We start from the raw sequence: 14,847 nt of genomic DNA, 5'->3' as shown, positions 1-14,847 counted from the left end.
AAACGCACCGCTCAGAAAGAGACTATTTTTCACAATCTTTTTGGGGGTGGTGGTGAAATGTAATAATTGGGTAAAGTTGGCCTCGGAGAGGGGGCACCTCTGCAAACTGCCCCTAAGGATCCGAGGCTCAGGGCCCAAAGATTTGCAAAGGACATCTGGGAGTCATGGCACTCCGACTCAGGGCAGAATGCCTGCTTCCTCAAAGAAGCTTCGAGAACATCTCCCAGCCCCCTTTTCACCAGCTGCTGCTCCCGGCCCTCCTTACAGAAGCGGAGGCCGGCTCGCCCAGAGGCCTGGTGGGAGGTCGGCCCTCGGTGAAGGGTCTGAGACCGACCCGGAGGAGAGAAGGAGGCTAGGACCCGGGACGTGGAGAGGGCTCCTGGGTCCCGTTAGAAGACCCCGCCGCCGAGGCCAAGGTCGTCTCAGACCCCCAGGGCGACCGCCACCAGCGCACTCACCAGCGCGCTTCCGCGCAGCAGCCGAACCGCCGCTCCCTCCATGGGTGTTGCAGGAGATGCGACTGTGCCTACCCAGCGAAGTCCTTTCTCAGCGCCTCCGGGCCCAGGGTCAGCGCTTAGGGGCGGGGCCTAAGGGCGGGGTCAGGCCCCGCCCCCACCCCCGCACACCTCCCTGGCCCCGCCCCCTAGTGCCTACGGAACCTCAAGAGAGACACACAGCTCCCTCTCCGCCTTTGCCATAAGCCCTGCTCACGCGAGACTTCGACAAGGCTGTGGGGCGGGAAGAGAGTCGGAGACACAACAAACATGGCGGCGGCGGCGACGGTGACGAAGACGGCGGCGGCGGCGACGGTAGCGGCATTAAACAAGGCGGTGGGAGTTACTCGGTGCGGTGGTCAGGTGGTAAGTAGCAGGCTTCCGGCTCGGAAGGCGGCGACACAGCTGAACAGGACAGTTAAGAAGGAGCGGCGGGAGACGAGAGTCGAGTTCGCAGCGGGCCGGCTGACCCCGCTCGGGACTCAGTCTCAGCGGAAGGTTGGGCGTGGTCGGTCGGTCAGCAGGGTCGCGACCCAGGGTGTTCTTGGCCCGAGTGAGGAATGTGCTGTTTCTCGGTTCCGGGAGCCCCGAGGGAGCGGCGCCTGTAGGCAGGGGCTGGAGACTCCTGGGTAGGGAGCTGCTTCTCGCTCTGACAGGTGGTCGTGCGGGGGTCTCCCCGAGGTTTGCGTCTTCACCGGGTCCCAGGGCCTGGGGGTTAGACGAGGCGCGGGACTCCTAAGTGTTGCGAATCCTTATGAGGATGCTGCCCCGACGCCAGTCCTGGGCTGCTCCTTGGGAGGACTTTTAAAACCTCTGTTATCTAATGGTCCTGCCTGGGTTAGTTTCTACTGTTTATGCACTCTCATTTTGGGAGATGTGAGGTTTGGGGAGGGCTTTGCAGCGAAGACCCATTCAAGTTCACGCAGGCTTAAGTCTCTTAATAAACTGTCTGTAGCGCGGGTAACCAAGCCGTGCAACTATTAAGTGCTCTGTAACTGAATTTGAATTGAGGTTAAACCGGTTCCAGCTACCACTGACCACGTGGCCCGTGTAGTGTCCCCTTAATGTGCTATTGGGAACCCTAATGGGAAGTGACAATTGGAGGAAGAAATAAAGCTACTTTAAATTGTGAGATCTAAGGAAAATTCGGTTTTGAAGAAACAAAACTTATTTAAAACAAAATTTTAAACATCTGGACAGTTAGTTTTAAAATTGCATTTTATTTTAATTTATGACATGCCTTCAACAGCTACTGATTAATATATTGTTGGGAAATCGTTATGGGGAATTGAGATGTTTGGTGTTTTTTTGCCCCCTAGGGGTTCAAACCGCGTCCTAGAAAACCCTACGTGTTTGGGATTGCGATAGAGAGCATAATAAAGAGGGGAATCAAGTGTTCGTTCGTTGTGGGGTGTGCTTGGAGGTTTCCTTTTTAGCCCTTTCCCACAAATGTTTCCCTAGGACTAGTGCATTATTTTTATGCAACTGTAGTTGTTCAGCAGTACTAAGCCTGACTCTGTAAGTGTACAATACTGTGCACAAATGAAGTTCATAACTTGAGTTTAAGAAAATAAACATTATTGAGAATTTGCCAAAACGAAATCTTAAGAAATCCACCAGTGGGTGGAAAAAGTCAAATTAGTGCTTGTTAGTCTTTGGTGGTTCTTTGTAGCTTTTGTTGAAATAAACTTGTTGCTTTGTTCTTTCATTATCTACTAGTTTAGTTTTCTGGGAATTTTAAAATTGGCACAGGTTATTTTCTTAGCTTAAACCTGTAGATGCTAGTTAACTTTTTGTCATAAAGGTTTTGATTTGTGGTGTGCTTTTCTTTGCAGAACTCTGTATGGCTTTTCAATTTTAGTTGAAATTCCCTCCATGGCCTTTTGGAGTCCCTTGGTGTGTCTCCAGAGTAAATTTCGATTACTCTTCATTTCATCAATGTTGGAGTGGCAAGAAAAAGGAGGAACTGATTTGGGGTGAAAAGGTTAGAGTGTGTAGCTCCTGTTTTGGATATCTTCTAACTTTATGTTTTACTTTTATGTTATGTTTTCTGATTTCTCAAAGCCTTATAATGTCCCTTTTTGCTTTCAAAGAATTTGTTTTGGACGATTCTGTAATCGAAGGAAATGTGTCCTAATTATCTTTGAAGAGTCTGCGTCACTCTCTCTACAAATCAGTCCTCATTTGTCAGGCTTCTTTCTCCATTGATGTGTATTCCATGGCAAAGTAAATCTTTCAGTGACTGTAATTATTAGGCCATAAAAATAAGCACATCTATTAAGCTGCAGTCACTTTTGTAGAGGCATACCTAACCACCAAATTAAGCTGTTGTATAAGTAAGTTGGTTGCTCAGTTTTCTACCTTATGGTTAGTAACCCCCAAAGAGTAGGTGAATAAAATAGATATTTCTATTCCTGTATCATGTTGTTTTCAAAAATTTCCCATAGCTAATAAAAAAGATAGACTTTGGGGGGAAGGTAGGCCATAGAGAATTCTTCTGGTTCTTATGTCACTGCTGTTTCATGGTTGTGGCTGTCTTCTAATTCACATCATGATGCCTGTTTTGTTAGCTCCTGGTTAAGAGAGGGTTTATGTGTGTGCACTTGTATGTGTATCAACAACTTCCCATTTATAGTGTGAGACTGAAAAACAAATATCAGAAAACTTCATACACCAGTATCAGAAACCAAGAAAGGTTGGAGAATCGTTTTAAGTTACCTGCTTAAAGGTGAAGAGGTTTTCATGTTCTTTTGGGATCCCAAAGTTTGTTTCTTAAATGCTTCTTTCCTTCACTGGGTAGCCTCTGGCTGTTTTGTAAGAACCTTATTTTTGAGCCTCGAATGGGTAATTTGGGAGAAACTGTTGGCATAAAAATGGTTAAGGTACATTCTACCCAGTTTATACAGACATGTACCTACACCCCGGGGGTTACCATACTAGACCCAACTTAACTTTTATCAGAGTAATCACAGGGGAGACACAAAAGTTTTGCCGTATCATAAGGAACGGGAATAATTCTTCCATGGTTGATATAATTCGATATCATTTAGTGGAAAGAATAGGTCAGGTTAGGAATACACCACCCAAATCTGTAATAAAATTGGAGAATTCAAATATGTTTCTTTTTCTGATGACATGATCTTCCATTTTGAAATTTTGTGTAAGTTATATTTTGGCTAACAAGTCCCAAGGTGTTGAATTCATGGCTTGTGGAAAAGATACCTCCAGTAAAAACATTATAGTTTGCTGATTTCTTAAAGTAGATTTTTATGGTATGTTTGGAGAGGTTTTTAAATTTATCAGTGTCTTAGGGGCATCTCCAGATTTCAGTTAATTTGTGAAGTTCTTAGATTATTAAACTTTCAGAGACTGATGATTATTAAAGACAGGAAGAGGGTTTGGATATGAAACCTTTATTTTCTTTTGATATTAGGAAGTGTTCCGTAGTTTCAGTTATTGTTCTTTTTCTATTTACTGTTGATTAGAAATAGTGGCTTGAGATGGAGAGAGCTGGATTTTGAACCAAAGACTCCATTCAGATTTAGGCAAGGGCCTGTCATGGTGTGTGTGTGTGTGTGTGTGTGCGTGTGTGTGTGTGTGTGTGTGTGTGTGTGTGTGTGTGTGTACACGCGCGTGCGCAAAAGAGAGAGAGAAAGTAAGAGAGGGTGTGAGAGAGATAGATGTGATATAGGTCAAGGGAGCATAAAAAATGCTTAGGGATGGAATGACACGTAATTTCTGAACCATTGCAGAAATACCAGAGGTTAAAACTCATCAATATATTTAAAACTCTAATTTAAGAACAGTTTTCTCCCCATATTTACAGTGTTGTGATCTTCCCTTTTTTCGTAGGCATCCTTTTTTTTTAAAGTCCATCATGCATTATGATTGAAAATCACACAATTTATGGCAGAGAACGCAGTGAAATTTATAATGTGACAATGTGATAATAGCCAAGACTGTCAAAATATGCCAGCCATCCTCTGTAATTAGGTTCATTTGTGTTCTTAAAACTTGAGATGCATGTATAAAAATACCATTTTCTTCTGCTTGCTTACTGGCAATCTCATGCATTTTTTTTTTCTGCATGGTCACATGTTGTACCATAGCAATGTTAGGCCTTCTAATCAGGAGTTGGTAAGATCTTGCTTTTTGAAGACTATCAAAGCATATTCAGATATTTTCCAGTGGACACATCTCAGTTTTCATATGAACTGATTAGCAAGAAGTGATGCTAAGTTGTAATGTAAATACCAGGATTTCTTTCTTAATTACGACTTTTATAATTAGGATACAGACAATCTGTAGGGCCTTACTAATCCTCATCCCTTTTATTTCTTTTTCCTCTTATTGTGGGGGGCCTCTACCTCTAGTACTTTATTGAGTAGCAGTAGTAATAGCAAGCATCCTTGTCTTGTTCTTGATTCCAAAGGGAATGCAACTAAATTTTCTGTTAATTGTGATGTAGATTTTTGGAAGATACCCTATATCAACTTGAGGAATTTTAAACATTCTAAATTTGAGTGAATGATTACTCTGCTGTTTTCTTGCACCTACTGTTTGACACTCAGATATCAGTCTGATTGGTTTTTTTTTTACGTGGGTAGATTGCCTTTTTTTCCTCTGAGTAGTTTTATGTTCTCTTTATCTTCTTTGAGGTTTTAAAATTTCAAAATGTGTCTGTTATTATCATAGGTTCTGTTTTGCACTCTATGATCCCTTTCTGTCTGAAAGACATCTTTAATTTTGGAATTTCTTGATTGTTATTTTTTTGAAAAACATTTCTCTTGGCTTATCTTTTTATTTTTCTGGAACTCATTTGATTAATCTGTCTGCTGTATTTCATACCTTTTTATGTATATCTTTACACTGTTTCCCACCCCTGTGTGTTTTGTTGTCCTTTTTTCCCTTTCCCTTTTATTGAGTTATAATCTTACTACCAATTATTGTAGATCTTATTCTTTATAACCTTTTTCATTGGAGCTGACTGGCTCACTTTTTTTTTTTTGCCCCTGATCAAAGGTTAAATTAAAATTTTTTTTTAATCTTTATTTATTTTTGAGAAAGAGAGAGACAGAGCGTGAGCAGGGGAGGAACAGAGAAGGAGACACAGAATCGGAAGCAGGCTCCAGGCTCTGAGCTGTCAGCACAGAGCCCGATGCGCGGCTCGAACCCAAGAACTGCGAGATCATGACCTGAGCCGAACTCGGACGCTTAACCGACTGAACCACCCAGGCGCCCCTCAAAGGTTAAATTTTAAAGGACAAATGAGCAGAATCAACAACAGTCATGGAACAATTAGTAATACACTGATTAGGAAGCAGAGAGAACCAGTTTAGATAAGCATGGTAAGATGGGAAAAAGTAACTGAAACAAACTTGTTCAGAAACCAACAATGATCCTTAAGACTGAGAAAGTTGAGCCAGACTAAAGCAAATGATTTAAAGAGGTGGCCTAAGAGAGTAAAATAAGATATGAGTTTGGGAAATCGCAATTTGGGCTATGGGAATTAATGAGACGAGGGTAGACCATGTGTGTTTCATTGTAACTAAAGAACATATATATAAAATGATAGCTTATGATGCTCAGTTGATGAACTGAGAAAAAGGGGAAAAAAATCTAGGACAGGAAGAATTTTTTGACCTCGGGTATAACCATTTTTTTGCTGCAAAATAGCTACTGTTGTCTGAGAACATGCCGTATGCTACACAGGTTGTGAGATACTTTACGTATACATACCTGTAAAACTTAAAACAGCATTGCCAGTTGGTACTATCCCATTTTACAAAATAAGAAACTGTGGCTGAGAGAAGTTTCTGTTTAGAGTCTTCAAGCTAGTACGTTTGGCCTAATACCGTAATACTCTGTTTATCTAGAGGATAGACCTTCAGTGGCCTCAACTTTCTAGAAAACAATGAAAAGATGTAGTAATAACAATACCTTTTAAAAACCCCTAAACATCTTCTAAGAAGGGAGGAAAAGAACTATTCACAAATGTTGCATTAAGAACAGTGAAAATTTGGTCATTTGCACATCCTTACTTGGATAGATATGTTCAGAATAAAGAACAAGTTAGATGTGAGGAGAGAGAAAGACAAGAAATACAGATATTAAATAAAAATCAGTCTGGGGCCAGTAAATAAGGGAAACCAAAAACTGCCCTGTGTCCTTCCATTAGTTCCTAAAATATCACTGCAGTATTGTATAGTACAGCATGCTACAGGAGTGACATAGTTAAGGGTTAGTCTATATCTATTAGAGTTCTCTTTAGTTAAAACAGAAGTTTTGGTCTTAAAATATCAATCAAGCTGCTGTTAATTGGGAAATGTGCTGTCACGGAGCCTTCTCATTTCTCAACTCCACAGTTCATGCTTTGGAAAACAGATTGAAAAGTACCCAGACTAGTCCAGACATTCTTGAAGAAGAAAAACGTACTGGTGGACCTTAGTACCTGAGTTATTAAGATTTTTATTATTAGGACTGCCTAATTATTATTAGGCAAGCGGCATGGAGATCCTCAGTTTGTCTCATCCCTGAAGTGCAGCTAGATTAGCACCAAACCATTTTGCACACCTAGGAAATTGATCTGAGGATTAACACAACAGTCTGCATAACCTGAGCCACAGAACTCGGCAGGTATGCAGTGCAGAGAGGTGAACTGGGGAAGACAAAAGCAGCGGAGGGTAGGGAGCTGTTTTTGTGGAGAGAGGACAGAGAAAGGTGGAGAGTGTGGTGCATTGGGAGAGTGCAGGAAAAACACTCCCTCGAAAGTAGCTAGAGAAAGAGAGAGGAAGAGTGAAAACACAGGGGACTGAACAAGAAATCTGTTCCCCAAAACCTTTGACAGGAAGAAAGGAGAGGGTTTCAATACCACCAGGATTCTATAAACATTGGAGCACAGAGTCTGAAGTTCTGGAGCCCAGTGGCTGGTGGTGCTCTGGTGAGGAAATAGGGCGAATCCCCAGGAGCAGGCAGCAGGGTCTGAGGGGTCCGCATGCCACATGGGGAGAAATGGTTCCCCTGCTTGGAGAGCATTTGGTGAGGCCATACGGCCTTCCCACAGACAAAGGTCCCAGTGGACTCTGGAGAGCAGACACGTTTGCTGGTATTGGGACATATATGCCAGAGTGTAGTGAAACCTGATGCCAGCTGGGTATTGTGATTTGCCACAATCTCTGAATCCCTGTGGCTGCACGATCACACAAACGTTTTCTGGGGCCAGCAGGCACCTGGCCATTGTGCAGCAAGACCTTCCCCCAGAGAGTCATAGTGGGTCCAAGCCACAGGGTTCTCTCAAAGTGTGGGGTTTTGAAAAAAAAATTTTTTTTAACGTCTATTTATTTTTGAGACAGAGAGAGACACAGCATGAACGGGGGGAGGGTCAGAGAGAGAGGGAGACACAGAATCTGAAACAGGCTCCAGGCTCTGAGCTGTCAGCACAGAGCCTGACGCGGGGCTTGAACTCACGGACCGTGAGATCATGACCTGAGCCGAAGTTGGACATGTAACTGACTGAGCCACCCAGGCGCCCCAAAGTGTGGGGTTTTGAAACACAACCCCACCTGGGATCAACACTCTGGAGGGAGGTGCCGCCTGGTAGGCGGACAGCTTGGACATGGACAGAGTAGAGGTGGGGAGTGGACGGAGGCCTGAGACAAAGGAGGGGTGCTTGATCATGGGTTGGTGAGAGCATGAAGTTCCTGTGCCAGAGACTAGGGAGCTGGGTAAAGCCATTTCTATCTCCTGCACACACACGGGCACCACACCGATCCACCTCAGTAAGCTAAGCAGCGCTACCTAGTGGAGAATGGAGCCATTACACCAAGCCCTGCCCAAATGCTCCCTCCGAGCATATCTCCTAGAACAAGTCCCTCTACCTGCTTAGTGTACAGACTATAGAGTACTTCATAGTTTGAGTTCTAGGGGTAATTGGATGTAACTTCATTTGGATTTAATTCTGTTTGCTGGTTCATTTATTTGTTTTTCTGCTTCTGGTTTTGTGTAAATTGGGTTTTTTTTTTTCATTTTATTTTGCATGGATACAGAAAGAAAAAAATGTATTTTTCTTTTTTTTTTGTTTTTTTACTTTATTTTTTATTTTTAAGAATTTTTCATTCTATTTCGTTTTATTTTATTATATAAAAATTTTTTTTTAAGTTTAAAAATTTTTAGGGGTTCCTGGGTAGCTCATTTGGTTAAGCATCCAACTTCAGCTCAGGTCGTGAACTCATGCTTCATGAGCTTGAGCCCTGTGTCGGCCTCTGTGCTGACAGCTCAGAGCCTGGAGCCTGCTTCAGATTCTGTGTCTCCATCCATCTCTGCCCCTCCCCCACTCACACTCTGTCTCTCTGTCTCTCCAAAATGAATAAACGTTTAAAAAAAATCTAATAAATAAAATATTTAGGGCTTATAAAAAATACATTTTTTAACCTTTTTTTCTTTTTTTCTTTTCTTGCCCCCCCTTTTTTTTTTACACTATTTTATCAACCTTTCAACAAGCAGACCAAAACACACCTAGGATCAAACTTCTTTTATTTCATTTTTTGTTTTGTTTTTAATTTTTAACTTTTATTTCATTAACTTTCTTATTCCTCCAAAATGACAAATGAAGGAATTCACCCAAAAAGAAAGAACAGGAAGAAATGACAGGCAGGGGCTTAATCAACACAGATACAAGCAAAATGTCCAAACTAGAATTTAGAACCATGATAATAAGAATACCAGATTGGGTTGAAAAAAACATAGAATCCCTTTCTGCAGAGATAAAAGAAGTAAAATCTAGTCAGGACGAAATTAAAAATGCTGCAAGCAAAATGCAGTCTCAAATGGACGCCACAATGGCAAGGATGGAGGAAGTAGACCACAAAATTATGGAGAATAATGAAGCAGAGAAAAAAGAGGGAAACAAAGGCAAAAGAACACGATACAAGATTTAGAGAACTCAGTGACTTATTAAAAAGGAATAACATCTGAATCACAGGGGTTCCAGAAGATGAAGAGAGAGAAAAAGGGGCAGGTTTATGTGAGCAAACCATAGCAGAAAACTTTCCTAATCTGGGGAAGGACACAGAGATCAGAATCCAAGAAGCACAAAGAACTCCCATTAGATTCAACAAAAACCGACCATCACCAAGGCGTATTATAGTCAAATTCACAAAATACACAGATGAGGAAAGAAGTATGAAAGCAGCAAGGGAAAAAATTAGCCTTAACCTATAAGGGAAGACCAGGTTTGCAGCAGAGTTATCCACAGACACTTGGCAGGCCAGAAAGGAGTGGTAGGATATATTCAATGTGTTGAATTGGAAAAATATGCAGCCAAGAATTCTTTATCCTGAAAGGCTGTCATTCAAAATAGGAGAGAGAAAGAGTTTCCCAGACAAACAAAAACTAAAGGAGTTCATGACCACTAAACCAGCCCTGGAAGAAATTTTAAGGGGGAGTCTTTGAGTGGATAAAAGACGAAATGAAACAAAAAAGATTGGACACAACAAAGACTACAAAGGACCAGAGAACATCACCAGAAACAGCAACACGGTGGTACTGAATTTATTCACTACTCACTCTAAATGTCAATGGATTAAAAACTCCAATCAAAAGACATAGGGTATCACAATGGTAAGAAAACAAGTCCCATCTATATGCAGCTTAAAAGAGACCCATTTTAGAACTAAAGACACTTGCAGATTAAAAGTAAGGGGATGGAGAACCATCTATCATGCTAATGGTGTTCAAAAGAAAGCTGGAGTAGCCATACTTATATCAGAGAAACTAGATTTTAAAATAAAATAGAGACTGTAACAAGAGATGAAGAAGGGCATATTATATCACAATTAAGGGGGTCTATCCACCAAAAAGATCTAACAGTTGTAAATATTTATGCCCCCAATGTGGAAGCACCCAAGTATATAAATCAATTAACCACAAACATAAAGAAACTCATTGGTGATAATACCATAATAGTAGGGGACTTCAGCACCCCACTTACAACAATGGACAGATCAACTAAGCAGAAAATCAACAAGGAAACTAGCTTTGAATGATACACTGGACTGGATGGACTTAACAAATATATTCAGAACATTTCATCCTAAAGCAGTAGAATACACATTTTTCTTGAGTGCACCTGGAACATTCTCCAGAATAGATCACATACTGGGACACAAATAGCCCTCAACCAGTACAAAAGGATAGAGGTCATACTGTGCATATTTTTAAACCAAAATGCTATGAAACTTGAAGTCAACTACAAGAAAAAATTTGGAAAGACCATAAATACTTGGAGATTAAAGAACACCCTACTAAAGAATGAATGGGTTAACCAAGAAATTAATGAGGAAATTCAAAAGTACATGGAAGCCAGTGGAGATGAAAATATGACAGCCCAAAACGTCTGGGATGCAGCAAAGGTGGTCATAAGAGGGAAGTATATAGCAATCCAGGCCTTCTCAAGGAAGGAAGAAAGGTCTCAAATATACAACCTAGCCTTCACTTACAAGAGCTGGAAAAAGAACTGCAAATAAAGCCCAAAACTAGAAGATGGGAAATAATAAAGAATAGAGCATAAATCAATAATATTGAAATTAAAAAACAAAACAAAACAAAACCAGTAGAACAGGTCAATGAAACCAGGAGCTGGTTCTTTGAAAGAATTAACAAAATTGATAAACCCTGGCCAGATTGTTCAAAAAGAAAAAGGAAAGGACCCAAATAAATAAAATCACAAATGAAAGAGGAGAGATCACAACTAATACTGCAGAAATGCAAACAATAATAAGAGAATATTATGAGCAATCATATGCCACCAGATTGGGCAATCTGGAAGAAATGGACAAATTCCTAGAAACATCCAAACTACCAAAACTGAAACAAGGAGTAGAAAATTTGAACAGACCTATAACCAGGAAAGAAATTGAATTAGTAATCAAAAATCTCCCAACAAACAAGAGTCCAGGGCTAGATGACTTTCCAGGGGAATTCCACCAAACATTTAAACAAGACTTAACATCTGTTCTTTTGAAGCAGTTCCAAAAAATAGAAATGGAGGGAAAACTTCCAAACTCATTCTATGAGGCCAGCATTACCTTGATTTCAAACCAAACCAGACCAAAGACCCCACTAAAAAGGAGAACTACAGACCCAATATCCCTGATGAACATGGATGGGAAAATTCTCAATAATACTAGCAAACATGATCCAACAATACATTAAAAGAATTATTCACCATGATCGGCTGGAATTTATTCCTGGGATGCAGGGTTGGTTCAATATCCACAAATCAATCAATGTGATACATCACATTGTGATGAAAGGATAAGAACCACATGACTGTCTCAATAGATGCTGAAAAAGCATCTGACAAAATACAGCATCCTTTCTTGATAAAACCTTCCAGAAAGTAGGGATAGAAGGAAGGATCAGACTTCAAGATCATAAAAGCCATATATGAAAGCCCCACCATGAATATGATTCTCAATGGGGAAAAACTGAGAGCTTTCCCTCTAAAGTCAAGAACACGATCTAAAGTCGATATCCACTCTCATCACTGTTATTCAACATAGTTTTGGAAGCCCTAGCCTCAGTAATCAGAAAACACAAAAAAATAAAAGGCATACAAATTGGCAAGGCAGAAGTTAAACTAACTCTTCATAGATGGCATGACACTCTATGTGGATAACCCAAAAGACTCACCAAAAGCCTGCTGGAACTGATTCATGAGTTCAGCAATGTCATAAGATATAAAATCAATGTGTAGAAATCGGTTGCATTTCTATACACCAATAATGGAGCAGCAGAAAGAGAAACCAAGGAATCAGTCTCATTTACAATTTCACCAAAAACCATAAAATACCTAGGGATAAACCTAACCAAAGAGGTGAAAAATGTATATGCTGAAAACTATAGAAAGCTTATGAAAGAAATGGAAAAGGACACAAAGAAATGGAAAAACATTCCATGCTCATGGATCAGAAGAACAAATATTGTTAAAATGTTGATACAACCCAAAGCAACCTACATATTCAATGCAGTCCCTATCGAAATAACACCCGCATTTCACAGAGTTAGAACATACAGTCCTAAAATTTGTATGGAACCAGAAAAGACTCCAGTTAGCCAAAGCAGTCCTGAAAAAGGAAACCAAAGCTGGAGGCATCACAATTCTGGACTTCAGGCTGTATTACAAAGCTGTAATTATCAAGACAGTATGGTACTGGCACAAAGACAGACAGACACATAGATCACTGGAACAGAATAGAGAACCTAGAAATGGACCCACAAATGTATGGCCAACTAGTCTTTGACAAAGCAGGAAAGAATATCCAATGGAAAAAAAAGTCTCTTCAGCAAATGGTGTTGGGAAAACTGGACAGCGACATGCAGAAGAATGAACCTGGACCACTATCTCACACCATACACAAAAATAAACTCAAAATGGATGAAAGACCTAAACATAAGACAGGAATCCATCAAAATCCTACAGGAGAAAACAGGCAACAACCTTTTCAACCTCAGCTGTAGCAACTCACTCAACATGTCTTTGGAGGCAAGGGAAACAAAAGCAAACATGAACTATTGGGACCTCATCAAGATAAAAAGCTTCTGCACAGCGAAGGAAACAGCAAAAGTAACCTATGGAATGGGAGAAGATATTTGCAAATGACATGTCAGATGAAGGGTTAGTATCCAAAATCTATAAACAACCTAACCAAACTCAACACCCCAAAAACAAATAATCCAATGAAGAAATGGACAAAAGGCATAAATAGACACTTTTCCAAAGAAGACATCCAGATGGCTAACAGACACGTGAAAAGATGCTCAACATCACTCATCGGGAAAATAAAAATCAAAACCACAGTGAGTTACCACCTCACACCTGTCAGAATGGCTAAAATTAACTCAGGCAACAACATGTTGGTGAGGATGTGGAGAAAGAGGAACCCTTTTGCACTGCTAGTGGGAATGTAGATGGGTGCAGCCACTCCAAAAGACAGTATGGAGTTCCTCAAAAAATTAAAAATAGATCTACCCCACGACCCAGCAATTGCACTACTAGGTGTTTATCCAAAGGATACAGGAGTGCTGATTCAGAGGGGCACATGCACTCCAATGTTTATAGCAGCACTATCAACAATAGCCAAAGGATGGAAAGAGCCCATATGTCCATCGACTGAATGGATAAAGAAGATGTGGTATATATACAATGGAATCTCACTCAGCAATCAAAAAGAATGAAATCTTCCAATTTGCAACAACGTGGATAGAACTAGAGTATATTATGCTAAATGAAGTAAGTCAGACAAATATTCAGACAAATTTCACTCATGAAATTTAAGATACAAAATAGATGAACATAAGGGAAAGGACACAAAAACAATATAAAAACAGAGACAAACCATAAGAGACTTTTAAATACAGAGAACAGTGTTGTTGGAGGAGTGTTGGGTGAGGGGATGGGCTAAAGGGGCAAGGGGTATTAAGGAGGACACTTGTTGGGATGAGTGCTGGGTGTTATGTGTAAGTGATGAATCACTAAAAATATGTGTGTGTGTGTGTGTGTGTGTGTGTCTGTGTGTGTATAAATACCTAATATAGTAAAACTATCAGAATATCTACTAAAAATCCCATTTAGTTAAAAAAAACTGTTTGGAGACATACATGTATTGTGTAAATCTCCATTTGGTTGAAATAACTTTTGAAATATTTAGCTCTTTGAAACATCTAAATAGCAGTCAAAGGAGGTTGTTTACATGCCCCCTCCTCCTTCCATCCTTAGAAGATTCTCTGATATTTAATGCAGGAGCGGATATCATAATTTGTGACACCTCCTAGAAAAAATTCAGAAGGAATCTAAAAAAATTTATCATGCCATTTAAGGGATGACTGAGTTCAGCAGACATGTTAGCTATAGGGGGGGAGAAGAGAATTGCTGACTAGGGATGTAATGAAGAGGATCTAGCTGGTCATAAGATCATAGAGGGGGGATTATATCATGAAGGAGGAGGGGGAGGACTCGATTTCTAAACTTTCTTCCAGCTCTTAAGATTCTGTGGATTTGACGGTCCCGTCCACCACTGCAGTTTGAATCACACTGGAGTAGGTTTGTTTGTTTAGTTCTTAATGTGGTTGCCATCTGTGCTTGGCGCCCTTTATTTCTTGTGCACTTTCTTGAAACTTTTCTTTTCATCAGCCAAATGCAAATATGTATGTGTAGACTCTGCCCACACATCACTAACTTTCAAAATAAAATAAAAATTAAATTGTTAAAAAAAAAAAAGAAAAAGACCACGTGGTGTGTGAGCATAGACAAAAATAGACCAGTGAAACAGAATAGAGAATCCAGAAATAGAGC

General features: G+C 40.4%; 2 protein-coding genes across 2 annotated transcripts in view; one reads left to right on the top strand and one right to left on the bottom strand.

Annotated features, from left to right (window-relative positions):
* The window catches only part of ACADSB (acyl-CoA dehydrogenase short/branched chain), a 37,428-nt gene extending 36,865 nt beyond the window's left edge, over window positions 1-563 (bottom strand). The window contains exon 1 of the mRNA XM_047073567.1: window positions 459-563. Coding sequence (XP_046929523.1) covers window positions 459-500 — 42 coding nt within the window. The 5' untranslated portion in view covers window positions 501-563. The remainder of the gene's footprint in view (window positions 1-458) is intronic.
* A 152-nt stretch (window positions 564-715) lies between these two features.
* Window positions 716-14,847, top strand: part of IKZF5 (IKAROS family zinc finger 5) — a 22,379-nt gene continuing 8,247 nt past the window's right edge. The window contains exons 1-2 of the mRNA XM_047073562.1: window positions 716-860; window positions 2,330-2,478. The gene's annotated coding sequence lies outside the window, so the exon portion shown is untranslated. The remainder of the gene's footprint in view (window positions 861-2,329; window positions 2,479-14,847) is intronic.

The sequence above is a fragment of the Lynx rufus genome, unplaced genomic scaffold (assembly GCF_022079265.1).
Source record: "Lynx rufus isolate CCGP_SWC_20201006 ecotype Redwood Valley unplaced genomic scaffold, mLynRuf1.p SCAF_11, whole genome shotgun sequence".
In the NCBI taxonomy this organism is placed as follows: domain Eukaryota; kingdom Metazoa; phylum Chordata; class Mammalia; order Carnivora; family Felidae; genus Lynx; species Lynx rufus.
Note: the sequence above shows the minus strand (reverse complement) of the source record. Positions and strands in the feature narration are given on the sequence as shown.